This window comes from Podarcis cretensis (assembly GCF_951804945.1).
Source record: "Podarcis cretensis genome assembly, chromosome: 18".
Lineage (NCBI taxonomy): Eukaryota > Metazoa > Chordata > Lepidosauria > Squamata > Lacertidae > Podarcis > Podarcis cretensis.
The window spans coordinates 3,368,463-3,383,259 of record NC_137188.1 but is presented as its reverse complement, the minus strand read 5'-3'; the positions used below and the strand labels follow the sequence as shown (position 1 = coordinate 3,383,259).

The 14,797-nt window shown below is 49.1% G+C and overlaps 1 protein-coding gene across 3 annotated transcripts in view; it reads right to left on the bottom strand.

The window, feature by feature from the left end:
- The window catches only part of ADAMTS10 (ADAM metallopeptidase with thrombospondin type 1 motif 10), a 54,988-nt gene extending 41,210 nt beyond the window's left edge, over positions 1–13,778 (bottom strand). For 2 of the 3 annotated variants that reach the window (XM_079960473.1, XM_079960472.1), the window contains exons 1-4: positions 13,439–13,778; positions 7,069–7,391; positions 4,727–5,094; positions 557–716 (exon numbers count right to left, since the gene is read on the bottom strand). In XM_079960473.1, coding sequence (XP_079816599.1) covers positions 557–716; positions 4,727–5,094; positions 7,069–7,156 — 616 coding nt within the window. In that variant the 5' untranslated portion in view covers positions 7,157–7,391; positions 13,439–13,778. Of the gene's footprint in view, positions 1–556; positions 717–4,726; positions 5,095–7,068; positions 7,392–13,438 lie in introns of those variants that run through there. The other variant, XM_079960474.1, reaches the window with a different exon arrangement.
- Between the last annotated feature and the right edge of the window lie 1,019 nt (positions 13,779–14,797).

Sequence of the window (14,797 nt, the reverse complement as noted above, 5' to 3'; positions counted from 1 at the left end):
ATGCCAGGTAATGAAATTCCTGCTGATGTATTGTCCAAGATTGTATCAAGGGATCAACACTGTACCTATGTGCAGAAGTTGGGTTTGTACTGATATTGTACGAACACGCTGCCCAGTGATGTTCACAGAAAGGGGGAGGATGTTGGTTTCTGCTCTCTTCACTGTGCAGCGAAGTGCTTGTCACGAGACAGGTGTTTACATTCCACAGTCTGTGCTGTTGGGTTTTCCCACGGGAAAGGAGACTGGATGTGACGTATACTGGTTTCCTGTTTTTCACTGCTCTCTCACTGTTCTCTCCATGCTTTTGAGGAGAGAGGATACTTTCTCTGCTCCGGCAGAGGCAAGATGTTTTTCTGTAATCTACCAGCTTTGAAGTGTAAATAAAGTAATATAGAGTATGTGGCACGTACTCCTCATCATTCCGCTGTGCTTGGGACACTGCAAATTCAACAGTTGGGTGGAAGGTCCCTGCATTGCAAGGGGTTGGACTAGATGACCCTCGTGCCCCTTCCAATGTCTGTAGTGTTTATCCACCCGGATTTGGCCCACGGCATACCTAGCACCCCACAGGCGGCGTCCATGTGGGGGTGCTGGAGAGACGATCTCTTGTAGACCACATGGGGACTCCCTTCGCTCTCGTGCCCCCCACTGATATTGGTGCTGGGGCTCAGGGGCTCAATGAAGTACTCCTCGCCGTCTGCGATGATCACACCATGCTGGAACGAGAAGAGGAATGTGCAATGCGTTTATACGTGGGTCTGCCTCTGAAGATGGTCCAAAAACTTCAGCGGCCAGATCACTCAACACAACAAGGCGGTTCGAGCACAGAACACAAATCCTGGCACAACCGCACTGGCCGCCGATTAGTTTCCAGGCCCAATTCAAAGTGCTGGTGCCAACCTTACAAAATCTGGCATGGCTCAGGACCTCAGGACCTTAAGGATAGCCTCTCCTTGTATGAACCAACCCGGACCCCACGCTTGTCACCCGAGGCCCTTCTCTATGTCCCCCATGCCAGTGGCAGCAAGAGAACAAGGTCTTTTCTGTGATGGCTCCCCTATTATGGGATGCTCTCCCAAGAGAGGCTCGCCTGGCAGCATCACTACATGTGCCAGGCAAAAATATTCCTCTTTGCCCAGGCCGATGGCTATTAAATAATCTATGGCCTGTGAACGTGTGGCAGAGAAGACTGTTATGACGACTGCTTTCTTATTAGACTGTCTGTCAGTTTGCTTTTTATTATGTTTGTATCACTGATGTTCTGAAATGTGTTTTTAATGTTGTACACTGCCCTGGGACCTTCTGATAAAGGGTGGTATATAAATTGGAATTAATAATAATAATAATAATAATAATAATAATAATAATGGCTACTAGCCATTAATGGCTGTGGTTTGCAGGCACCAAATGTTTTTGAATACCAGTTGCTGGAAAACACAGGAAGGGAAAGAGCTTGTGTCCGGGTCCTGCTTGCCCACAGGAAACCTGCACTGCATGTTGTTGGACTAGAGGATCTCTGGGGGTCGCCTTCCAACTCCACAATTCTATGATTCCATGATCTGGATGGCCACTGCGAGAGCAGGATCCTGGGCTACGTGGGCCGCTGTCCTGACCCAGCAGGCTGTTCTTATGTTTTACACCCCAGTGACCCTGCCCGCAAGCCATGAGGCGACCCCCTCTGCTCCTTCCCGGCTGCTCTCTCTCCGGCTGACGCTCGAGTTTTCGGCCGGACTCCTTGCCAGCCTAGCCTCACACTACCCCGCTTGTCCTCGGAAGCGTGGCTTGCAGCCAAGAGCAACAAAGCTTTCGTCCGGAAAGGAAATCCAAAGCAAGGCCATCAACGCCGCCCCTTTCTAGGGCTGGGAAACCAGAAACTTTTCATTACACGCACACAGAAGTGATTCAACTCTGGTTCTTTGTGGAGGGGGCTTGGAGGGAGAGAGAAAAAGTTGGGGGACCCACAAACCAACCGATAACCGTGCTAGCAGATTTCCCAAATGCTTTGAAAGAGAGAGCAGGGGAAACTCTTATTTTTTTAAGAGTTAAAATCGCCTTGGGAGGAGGGCTTCCCTTCCCATCTTATCCAGCGCTGCTGCTCGACAATATTCCTTTTCATTCCGCTGCAGAGACGGGAGAGAAATTCGGCCTACGTTAGGAGTCGCATCAGAAAGGTTGCAGTGCCTGGGGCTTTTGAGTTTAGGGAACTCGTGGGCATGCAATGAAGCTGAACGTTGGAAGATTCAGGACAAGATAAAAGGGAATCCTTCTTTACGCAGTGCAGAGTTAAACGATGGAACTCCTTGCCCCAGGAGGCTGTGATGGTCACCAACTTGGATGGCGTTAAAAGAGAATTAGACAGATTCATGGAGGAGAGGGCTATCAGTGGCTAGAACGGGATGCTGTGCTAGATGGGCCGTTGGCCTGATTCAATGGGCTCTTCCCGGGTTCTTAAAATAGTGTCCGGTGGCATTTAAACATTGACAAAAACCTGCACCTAGATCTCAGGAACAATCTAGCCAAATTTGGTTGGTATCACTGCAGTTTTGAAAGTTTTAGTCCACCATCTTGATTCAGAATGGCACCTGGCAGTATGAAATACAGTCATACCTCGGGTTACGGACGCTTCAGGTCGTATTTTTTCAGGTTATGGATCCGCTGAAACCTGGAAGTACCAGAAAGGGTTACTTCCGAGTTTGCAGGGCCACGCATTTGCAGAAGCACTAAATCGCACTTTGCGCATGTGCAGAAGCGCCGAATCGCAACCCACACATGCGCAGACGTGCCGCTGCAGGTTGCGAACGCTGCGGGTTGCGAACGTGTATCCTGCACGGATCACGTTTGCAACCCGAGCGTCCACTGTATAGATGAAAACCTGCACCTTGATCCCAGGTACGGTCTTGCAGACCTCCAAGTGTCCTAATTTCCCAGGGACAGTTGCAGATTTACAGAAGCTGTCCCGGTTTCTGATTTGATCCCGGAATGTCCCGCTTTCCCTTTGGACGTCCCCATTTTCGTCAGAGAAATGTGGGAGGGTAGGGAGTTATGCAACCCCTGAGCCATTGAGATACAGTAGATCAGTGTTTCCCAACCGTGTGCCTCCAGCTGTTTTTGAACTACAATTCCCATCATCCCTTGCCACTGGTCTTGCTAGTCAGGGATGATGGGAATTGTAGTCCAAAAACAGCTGGAGGCACAAGGTTGGGAAACACTGCAGTAGATAGACAACCTTTAGAACAGTGTTTCCCAACCTTGTGCCTCCAGCTGTTTTTGGACTACAATTCCCATCATCCCTTGCCACTGGTCTTGCTAGTCAGGGATGATGGGAGTTGTAATTCAAAAACAGCTGGAGGCACAAGGTTGGGAAACACTGCAGTAGATAGACAACCTTTAGAAGATACAGTGGTGCCCCGCAAGACGAACGCCTCGCAAGACGGAAAACCCGCTAGACGAAAGGGTTTTCCGTTTTGGAGGCGCTTCGCAAAACGAATTTCCCTATGGGCTTGCTTCGCAAGACGAAAATGTCTTGCGAGTTCCTGCGGGGTTTTTCCCCTTTTTCCCCCCTTTTCCTAAGCCCTAAGCCGCTTATCAGCTGATCCGCTGATAAGCCGCTTATCAGCTGATCCGCTAAAAACCGCTAAACCGCTAATAGCGCTAATCCGCTAAGCTGTCAATGGGCTTGCTTCGCAAGACGAAAAAACCGCTATACGAAGAGCCTCACGGAACGGATTAATTTCGTCTTGCGAGGCACCACTGTATCTGAAGGCAGCCCTGCATAGGGAAGTTGTTGTTGTTCTTGTTGTTGTTGAATAGGATGTCCCTATTTCCCCTGGAGAAATGTTGGAGGCTGTGATCTTGCAAAATTTGGCAGCGAGGTCTTAAGAGGTGTCTGAAGGCATCGTGAACAGGCAAACTACTTTCCAAAATCAGTGGGGAGAGTTTCTGCCGTGCTCAGGTCCTGTTTGTGGGCTGGCAGCAGGATGCTGGACTGGATTTTAGCATGACCCAGCAGCCAGGATCATCTTAATTTCTTACTCCAGAATCCGTTCTGGGATCTTGCATGGTTAGGAAATTGTCTGGGGGTGCGTGTTGGGGGCGTTTACTGAGTTACCGCCATGTCCTCGGGCCGGGAGCCAAAGAGACAGTGACAACAGGAGGAGACATTGCAAAATTTTCCTCCTTGAATTGTAAAGAGGGAAAGAATGAGTCTCGGATTGAGAAACCAAGGAGGATCTTTCAAAGTGAAGAGTGGAAGGAGTCGCCCACGGAAGGTCTGCAGAACCTTTTTCCCGAAGTGCAAATCTTTTCCACTCGGAAGGAATAGTTAGTGTAAATCTCTCTCTGGGAATGATAATAATAATGATTTTAGTTTTTATATGCCACCCATCTGACTGGGTTTACCCAACCACGGTAGGCGGCTCCCAACAAAATGTGAAAAACACAATAAAACATCAACCATTAAAAGCTTCCCAATACAGAGCTGCCTTCAGATGTCTTCTAAAAGTTGTGTATGCGTTTTTTCCCTTCTCTTTGACATCTGACAGGAGGGTGTTCCTCAGGGTGGGTGCCACTGCTGAGAAGGCCCTCTGCCTGCTTCCCTGTGACTTCACTAGAATCTTACATTGTTTTTAGGGAGCAGTGAGGACTAGTTGCCCTGCTGTTGTTGGGGTTTTTTAGGGGAGGGTCCCAGGCCTAGCACAGACGGGGCTGAGCCGATGGGGCAGCTTACCAGCCCGTTGCAGTTGCTGATGGCCACTTTGGAGTTCAGGTACTCGTCTTGCAGATGGCCAGAGTAGTGGCAGTCCTCGTGGAACTCGTGCTTCCGGTCGACCCCGTCGTGGCGCCAGTACTCCACCCGGAATCGCTCTGCCAGCAGGTTCGTGTGCAACGTCAGGTTGAGGAGGAACTGTGCCCGGTGGGCTGAGACCCTGTAGAAGACCTGCTGCTCCCGGGGGGGCTCGTGGGAGGGGGCCCCCGTCCCGCGACGGGCCCGCCGCTTTCGCGGGCTCTTCACGTCAAACGTCAGGAAGTCCCCATTCTGGTCCACCTGCATGGGGAAGGCGATCTCATAGTGGTCGAGGCTTGACAGGAACTCCTCTGGAGGGGGGGGGGAAGGAAATGCAGGGAGACAAAAGAAATGCACGTGGGTGAATCGGGACCTGGGTTCAGTGCCCTGGTGATTCACAGGGTTTTGCTCGGCGTGGCAATCCATGTTCATTCCGCAAGAGAGAGATGGGGTGCCCCTGGGGCATTCTAGATGCTGTTGGGGTCGAGTTCCCACATCCCTTCTGACTGATGGTCACACTGGCTGCTGGGAGCTGGGAGTCCAGCTGCTCCAACAGCACTAAGTGGGCCACAGTTTTTGCCACCCCCGGTCTCGGACACCCCTTCTAAATAGAGGTGTTCCTCCAACTATATCTGGATGGATAAGGCCTAGTGAGCAAAGCAAATCATCTCTGGCAGGTCTTGCCCCCATGAAGCAGCTGCTGCACTCCCATCCAATCCAGGATTTTCCCCAAGCAATTGGAGACTGTGTCTGCACAAAGGCAACCTTTCCTCTGCCCTCTTCATGCCTCTCCTGGTTCTGGGGACAAGAAGGGAAGGGAGCTTGTCACAGCAAGAGGGGGAGAGACCCGTGATGCTTCACCATCTCTGCCTCTTGGCCTCCCTCCTCTGCTGCTGCAGCCTTTGATTCTGGACTGCTCTCTGGCACAGACTCTCCCTGCTCACTAAACCCTGTTACCCCTTCAGCTTCCAACACCTCCTCCTCCCAGTCCTCCCTTTTCTTCTTCTGCCCACGAATCACTGTCCCACCCACCCTCCCCAGGCTCTGAGACGTCTTCCCTTGAGGGTCACCCAGCTGGTTCCTCGCACTGTTCCTCTCTGTTCATCTAGTATGTGACATCCCAGAAGAGGCAGTCTCCCATCTCCCCCACCCAATTTGGCCTCTGTCCTTGCCACTGAAAGGCTGCCCAGAAGTAAATGCAGCCCCCAGGTCAAGAAAGCTTCCTTTCCCCTGCCTTGAGGTCTAGTACGTAAGTCGTTATATTACGGTCAATGACTAGTATCAGAACATAGAACACCAACTGCAAAATTAAAAAACGCAGAACAAAGTAAAATAATGTAAAATCACATATACATAAAAATATTTTTTTTGGGGGGGGGACCGTTCCGACCTAGGAATGTTTGTTGGTCAATGTGTTATAATCCTGGGTGGTAATAATAATAATAATACCTCACAAATCTGGCTGGCTTCCAGAAAATATAGAAAATAATAAAATGTCAAACATTCTAAAGTTCCCTATACAGGGCTGCCTTCAGGTGTCTTCTAAAAGTTGTGTAGTTCTTCGTCTCCTTGACATTTGCTAGGAATTGCGTTCCAGAGGGAGGGCGCCACCACTGAGAAGGCCCTCTGCCCGGTTCCCTGCAACCTCACTTCTCACAACGAGGGAACCACCAGAAGGCCCTCGGCGCTGGACCTCAGTGTCTGGGCTGGATGATGGGGGTGGAGACACTCCTTCAGGTCTACAGGGCCGAGGCTGTTTATGGCTTTAAAGGTCAGCACCAAAACTTTGAATTATGCTCGGAAATGTACTAATGATTGCATGTCGTATTTTAATTGCTGCTGCCCTAAATTTGGCCACCTTGTGTGTCACACCAGGATTGTTATCTAGGAGCGACAGAGTGGCAAGAAACTGTTCAGTATACAATCATACCTCGGGTTACAGGTTGCGTTTTTTGGGGTTGCGGGCCGCCAAAACCCAGAAGTACCGGAACGAGTTACTTCCAGGTTTTGGCAGTGGCGCATGCTCAGAAGCGCTAAATCACGCTTTGCGCATGCGCAGAAGCGCCGAATCACAACTTGCGTGTGCGCAGGTGCAGGTTGCGAATGTTTCAGGTGGCACGGATCATGTTCACAACCCAAGCATCCACTGTATTTCAGTATATTTATGGAGTATTGGCAGAATAAGGTCAGAGTGTAACTCTCTATAAAACTAGCACTGAGGATTAGCAGCTTGGGGCTCAACTTGTGCCCCCTTGCCCCCCCCCCCCCCGCCCCCCCCACCGTACCTTGCGACTGGAAGGCGTAGCCTGGGAGGTTGCCCACGGACACGGCCGAGACGAGGGTCCAGGTCAGAAGTGTCCAGGCCGTCGCCATAGTGGGCTAGGATGCTCGCTGCGATGGGGGCTGCGTTGGACCAGGCCGAGGGGGTCTGCCCCAACATTGCTTTCGCTGAGCCGCCACGCTTGCCTAGACAGGGGTCCCCCGTTCCTGGGTGGCCATCCTCGGCCGCTGGGTGCTCTGCAGGAGGCGGCAAGGGCGGGGCGGGCGTCACGGCACGGAGGGGCTGGTCCTCGGCGCTCAGCATGTGCCAGGAGTCTGCGGCATTGCTCTGTCGGAGAGGAGCATCACAGGGGAGTTGGAAGGGACCATTTATTATTTGTACCCCACCCATCTGGCTGGGTTTCCCCAGCCACTCTGGGCAGCTTCCAACAAAGATTAAAAATAAATTAAAATGTCACACGTTAAAAACTTCCCTGAACAGGGCTGCCTTCAGATGTCTTCTAAATGTCAGGTACAGTGGTAACTCGGGTTACAGATGCTTCAGGTTACAGACGCTTCACGTTACAGACTCCGCTAACCCAGAAATAGTACCTCGGGTTAAGAACTTTGCTTCAGGATGAGAACAGAAATCGCGTGGGGGCAGCGGGAGGCCCTATTAGCTAAAGTGGTGCTTCAGGTTAAGAACAGCTTCAGGTTAAGAACGGACCTCCGGAATGAATTAAGTTCTTAACCCGAGGTGCCACTGTACTTGTTTATCTCTTTGACATCTGGCGGGAGGACGTTCCATAGAGTGGGTGCCACCACCAAGAAGGCCCTCTGCCTGGTTCCCTGTAACTTGGCTTCTCGCTGTGATGGAACCGCCAGAAGGCCCTCGGAGCTGGACCTCAGCGTCTGGGCAGAACGATGGAGGTGGAGACGCTCCTTCAGGTATACTGGGCCTTTGAGGCCGTTTAGGGCTTTAAAGGTCAGCACCAACAGTTTGAATTGTGCTTGGAAATGTACTGGGAGCTAATGTAGGTCTTTCAAGTCCAGTGTTATGTGGTCTCAGTGGCTGCCCCCAGTCATCAGTCTAGCTGCTGCATTCTGGATTAATTGCAGTTTCCGGGTCACCCAAGGTAGCCCCACGGAGAGCGCATTGCAGTAGTCCAAGCAGGAGATAACCAGAGCACGTCCTATTCAATAACAACAGCAGCAGCAATTGTTGTTTTATTGTTTATATCCCTCCCATCTTGCTAGGTTTCCCCAGACACTCTGGGTGGCTTCTAACATATGTGAAAACATAATAAAACATTGAACACCAAAAACTTCCCTAACCAGGGCTGCCTTCAGATGTCTTCTAAAGGTTGTCTAGTTACTGCGGGAGTCACATGAAGCATCTCTGCCTCTGCCATGGAGGCAGAGCTGTTGTGGCTCATAGAAGAGATTTTGTGGCTCAAGAAAGAGAAAGATAGTGGGGGAGAAAGAAAGGAGGACAGAAACTGCGAGGTGCTTGGGCACAAAAACAGTGGGGAGAAAGGCAGGGGAGAAGGACACAGAGAGGATTAGTTTACATCTTAATTCTCCCCCCCCAAAAAAAAAATCCAGATTGTTGTTGAAGGGAAGGAGAGAGCGAGAGCGTCTGTTCCCAATTTTGCCACTGGGTCTGCAGACAGCTCGGCTGCGCTGGCTTTGGATCCAGCTGCAGAGGAGAGTAATGGGAAGCAGATGGGCTGGAGGGGTACCTCTCCGCCTGCGAAGAAGCGAGGAAGGATTTTTGCAAGGAAGGCAACAGGACCCGTGGACCTTGAGCTCTTGTTTTGCAGACCGGGAGCTCAGAAATGTGGTTCTTTCATCATTGGGCGATTGCTGACACAAGTCTGACCCAGGGTAGGCCCATCCGAGTAGACGGCTTTAAATTCAGTGGGTCTACTCTGAGTAGGACTCGGCTGGGGGATTTAGGGATAGCAGGCTCTCGTCTGTTTCAGGGTCTCTCTGTACCCCCATCTTAAAAACTGGCTCTCTGCAACTGGGAGACAGTAGTGGCATAATGGTTAGAGTGTTGTCCTAGAACCTGGGGGTTTGTGACCCGGGTTCAAATCCCCCCCACTTGGCCACAAAGCTCACCAAATGCCCTTTGGGGGGCCAGTCTCCCTCTCTCTGACTATCCTCCATCAGGGCCAGGGCCTTCTCAGTGATGGCTCCGACCTGGTGGAATGCTCTGTCCCATGAGACCAGGGCCCTGCAGGATTTAACTTCCTTCTGCATGGCTTGTAAGACAGAGCTATTCCACTTGGCCTTTAATTTGAATTCAGCCTGATCTTTTATTTCCCTTCCCTTCCCTTCCCTCCCACTCCCCCTTTTATGAATATTCCCCGCTCTGAGACCCCACAGCTAATTCTCCCCTGGCCTCCTCACTGGTCCAAGTAGGACCAATTCAGCCAGCTAGCCCTGGGGACTATCTTAATGCTTATTTCCCCTAAACTGATTTTTGAATTTTACTGTTATTCATGTTTTTATACTGTATTTTATGCTGCTTTTATAATTGTTTTAAATTTGTTGTTAGCCCAGTTTTGAACCGGGAAGAGCAGGGTATAAATAAACATTTATTATTATTATTATTATTATTATTATTATTATTTATTATCCTACCTCGCAGGGTTGATGTTGTGGGGTTAAGTGGGTAGGGGAAGTACTGTGTATGCCATCCCAAGCTCCGCAGAGAAAAGGTGGGATCTAAACGCAATAAAGATATACTTTTCAAGAGCAACAACCACAAAAGTCTCAAGGAAATTGATCAGAGAGGTAAAGGCATGAGAGTGAAATAAAACCATAGCATCGCAGAAATGTAGAGTTGGAAGGGGACCCCCAAAGGTCATCCAGTCCAACCCCCTGCAATGCAACTGAAGCATCCATGACAGATGACTGCCCAACTTCTGCTCAAAAACTTCCAAACAAGGAGAGTCCACAACCTCTGTTCCACTGTCACGCAGCTCTTACTGCCAGAAAGTCCCCCCCCCCTGATGTTTAGTCGGAATCTCCTTTCTTGTAACTTGAAGCTGTGGGTTCGAGTCCTACCCTCCACAGCATGAGAAAACAAGCTGGCTCCATCTTCCATGTGACAGCCCTTGAGATATTTGAAGATGCCATTGTATCTCCTCTCACTCTCCTCTTTTCCAGGCTAAACACCCCCAGCTCCTTTGACCGTTCCTCATCAGGCTTGGTTTCCAGAATGTAGCAAAATCTACATACTGCTTGATTGTGGTAAAACCTCTGAGCACATACATAATTTTATTTGTATGCTGCCTCTAAGTAGGACAACTCTATGATCTGAAGACGTGTGAGGAGTCAAGGGTGTCCCACAAGCATGTGAAGAGTGCAAGGACAGACCAATCTATCCATTTCGGTTCCTCTCAGCTCCTCGTTCTTCCATTCTTAAAGTTCAAATTCTGCATGCTGACACATTTTTGTTTTTTGAAAGTCCTCATGAAAGTTCACTCGCGCTTTCCTGCAGATTTCTGCAGGCTTGACTAAATAGACCAATTTTGGTTTTGCAAAGCAGTTTCTTCCAAAGGAGCACCTTATTTTCTCTTCCATCACCCAAGACAGCCATTTTTGCACGTTACCTGGCCAGAGAACCATTTTACAGAATTGGGAAAAGTGCACATTTCAACGAACAGCTCCTTTTGTTTTGTTTGTGTGCCATTTCAGAAAATGCAGTTCGCCTCAGTGCAAACTGAATAGATTTCCCCCCTCTCCCCATTACTAGATATAATAATAATAATAATTTTATTATTTATACCCCGCCCATCTGGCTGGGCTTCCCCAGCCACTCTGGGCGGCTTCCAAAAAAATATTAAAATACTGTAATACATCAAACATTAAAAGCTTCCCTAAACAGGGCTGCCTTCAGATGTCTTCTAAAAGTCTGGTAGTTGTTCTTCTCTTTGACATCTGGTGGGAGGGCGTTCCACAGGGCGGGTGCCACCACCGAGAAGGCCCTCTGCCTGGTTCCCTGTAACTTCGCTTATCGCAGGGAGGGAACCACCAGAAGGTCCTCAGCGCTGGATCTCAGTGTCCAGGCTGAACGATGGAGGTGGAGACGCTCCTTCAGGGATACTGGGATGAGGCCGTTTAGGGCTTTCAAGGTCAGCACCAAGACTTTGAATTGTGCTCAGAAACGTACTGGGAGCCTATGCAGATCTCTCAGGACCGGCGTTATGTGGTCTCGGCGGCCGCTCCCAGTCACCAGTCTAGCTGCCGCATTCTGGATTAGTTGGAGTTTCTGGGTCACCTTCAAAGGAAGCCCCACATAAAGCGCATTGCAGTAGTCCAAGCGGGATACAAGATATCCCTTTCAGAGAAGGTCGCTACCTGATCAGAAATTCAACTGCCATGTCCCTGAGTGCCTTTGTGCTAAAAAGGGCACCACGGGGTGAACTGCATACCCGTCAGGCAGCTATTAAGGGCTCAGAATATAAAAAGAGGCCATGGCCCTTAGCTTTGAAACATCTGAAATGAAGGTAAAAAGAGAATGCTCACCTCCAGCCTCCTCCTAACCCCAGCTCTCATTTTTAATTATTACTAAGCCCAATTATTTACACTCTCAACCCACCAGACGTCACTGAGCAAATGGCTTGGCTTTTCAACTCAGCTAAAGTTTGCTCGGATGATTAAAACAACAGGTTGCAAGGGATTAATTGAATTGAGCCTGCGGTGCATTGGAGTGTGGGTTAAAAAAAAAAAAAAAAAAAATTGGACGGAAGGGAATGCTTTTAAGGATCCAATCAGAGCATATGACCCAGAGCTCCGAGCCAGATACCCAGCTTGAAGAAGAAGAAAAAACCTCACTGCTGTTGACTTATTCTTCGTGGGCACCCGAAGAGCAGCCGAGACGACAGAGCACGTTTAAGCTTGTTGGGAAGGTAGACGTGTAATCCTGCGATACCCAATTAGCAGATGCAGGTAATTAAAAGGTTGTCAGAAAGTTGGGAGGAAAACACACACAGGGGTGCCAACTTAAATACAATATGGGGGGGGGGGAGCAGGTAAGCCCCACCCTCCATAATTGATCACATGATGCTGTGTACTCACGCCATTTGAATGGCAATGCCCATCAATACCTCCATTGCTGCCACTCCCCATATGAACCGACCCAGACCCTGGGGCCCTTTTTCATGTGCTTCTTCCTTGAGAACAGGGCCTTCTCTGCAGTGGCTCCGTTTGTGGAACGCTCTCCCCAGGGAGGCTTGCCTGGCGCCTTCATTATACACCTTTTGGCGCCAGGCCTTTGGCTGGCTGACATCCAATGCCCTTTTAAAATGTGTTTTTTGGGGGGTGGGGTGATTGGGTTGTTCTTGTTTGTGTTTTTATTATGTATTTTATACTGTGGTTTTATGTTGTAACCACCCTGAAACCTGCTAGTATAGGGCGCTACACAAATTGAATTAGTGATAATAATAATTGGGGGGGGGGGCTGGCTCTTGTACACAAACCCCACACCCAAAGCCACCATATCAAGGGAGACTGATGTTGGAACACTGGCCAGGCCCAACTAGATGATCAGGGGCGGGCATACATTTTGGGGGCTGACTGGGGGAGGGGAAGTAGACTTTATTTCACCCAGGTCAAAGACCCAGTTTGACACCCCCTACATACACACACACACAGGCTGGGGTCTCCATGGCGCCCCTCTGGAGGCCCAAAACCTGGCAGCCCCCCCACTTCATAGCTATGGTTATGGGACACTGTTATAGGGTTCCCTTTGCAACCAGCAACTTGGGCAGTCCCTGTCCCTGGCACTGCCCTACAACAGATCACCACATTTAAAAATAAAATAAAACAACTACTACATCTCAGATTTTGATTAACATGTCAAAGCCGCTGGTGGGAATAAATATTTCCTATGCCTTATAGTTTCCAAGAAGCGCGGGGTACCAGTTAGGGAAATGCTATGCTGTATAAATGCATGAATTCAGCCGCTTTTAGGACCCCTGGGTGATGAGGGACCCCGAAAGTCATGCTTCCTTCCTTTCGCCACTGCAGATGGTCGAGATCAGCCCTGGAGATTTTTGCATACGTGTAGAATTTTGGGAACGCGAGGCGAACATACTTGGCATCCTGCAGCAATGTTTTCCCACCCACCCAGAAGGCAGCAAGCCCTTCCCATTCCCCGGAACACAGGCAGGGAGAGACAGAAAGCCCCAAGCAAGACATCTTTTCGGGTGGGGGCCTGGGGGAGACCGCGTCCCCGGCCTCATCCCCCAAACCAGCCGTTTTTGCGCACGGTTTCTGCAACTCCGTCCCTGGAGCGCTTCATCACCCCCCACCCCTCCAGCTTTGCAAAACCAGAAAGTTCCCAAAGGAAAAAAGAAATTAAATAAATTCCCCTTCGCATACCTTTCTCTAATTTTGTTTTTTTTTAATTTTTCTTCTCCCCGCCCCGGGTTTCTTGCCGGAAATTTCGGTTGGTCCGACGAGAGAGGTTATCCAAGCGCAGGGCGCAAAGTTTTTCCCCCAAGCAACAGCTGGAAAGAGAAGAAGGAGAGAGAGAGGGAGAGAGAGAGAGAGAGAGGAGAGAAGCGGCAGAGGGGGGAATTCAGGGGAAACGCTCCTCCTGCAAAAAGTCTTGAGCTAACGGATTCGTTGCAAGAAGGAGAAGAAAAAACAGAAAGAGGGAGAGAAAGAGAGAGAGACTTCTTTTCAGGAAGCAAATGGAGATTGTAGGAAGCAGAACGGGCTGTTTAGCAAAAGAGAAGGGTGTTTTTTTTTTGCCAAGCTAATTAAAAAATAAAAGCCACCAGAGTGCTTCCCCTCCACCTTCACCCAAGGAAAAAAGAGAGGAGAGAGCAAGAGAGAGAGACCTCCTTCTCTGGTGACGCCATTGAAAGGCAGGTCTCTTTCTGTTACAGATGTAAGGCACCGCTGGGTTGCTAAGCCTCAGCGGGAAAGGGAGGGGGAGACAGATGCAAACCCTCCAGCATTTCACCGGTGAAAATCATCACCATCAAACCTTTTTATTATTATTATTAATATTTATTAAAGATTTTCAAATATAACAGAAAAAGAAAAACATCCAAATTTAAAACCTTATTTTCATTGGCTTCTTTCCAGGACTTCCCCTCCCCTCCCCCTCTTGTATTCCAATTCTTTCAAATAGATTCAACAAATTCTTACCCCAAATTTTAAAATTATTATCATTGGCCCAATTTAAAAAAAGATATTTTCCCATCCCCTAAAATCGACCTGTTCCCTTCCACGAGTTCCCGTCTTTAATATGCAATACAGATTAAGATAAACAGAAAGATAAAAAAAAAAAGAATAAAATGTAATTTAACACCCTTTGGATTCCAAGTTTCCCTCCCCCCTTTCCCGGTTGCGTTCCCAATGTCCATCAATGTCTACTGCCATCCTGGAGCTCCCACATCTAAACCACAGTCCTTCACCAGTCCGCTTTGCCGTCTTTTTATTAGTCTTTGCCATCTTTTGGTCATCTTTGGTTTCACATGTCCAATCTTGGAAGGAGTCTATCTTCCAACTTTGTCCACTTCTTGTTATTCTTATTGTTCTTGTTGTTCTCTCTCCTCCTCTTTTTTTTTTTCCCCCTGCTCTCCTGCACAAATGTTCTAATTCCAAAAAGCTTCTAATTCCTCTGCAGAGGCTTTGTTATTCAGGAACAAAACATTACGTCAAGTCCCTTCCATTCTTCAATAGATAAATCTATTGTCTCCTTTAGTGTGTAGACCTCTGTAGACAAAA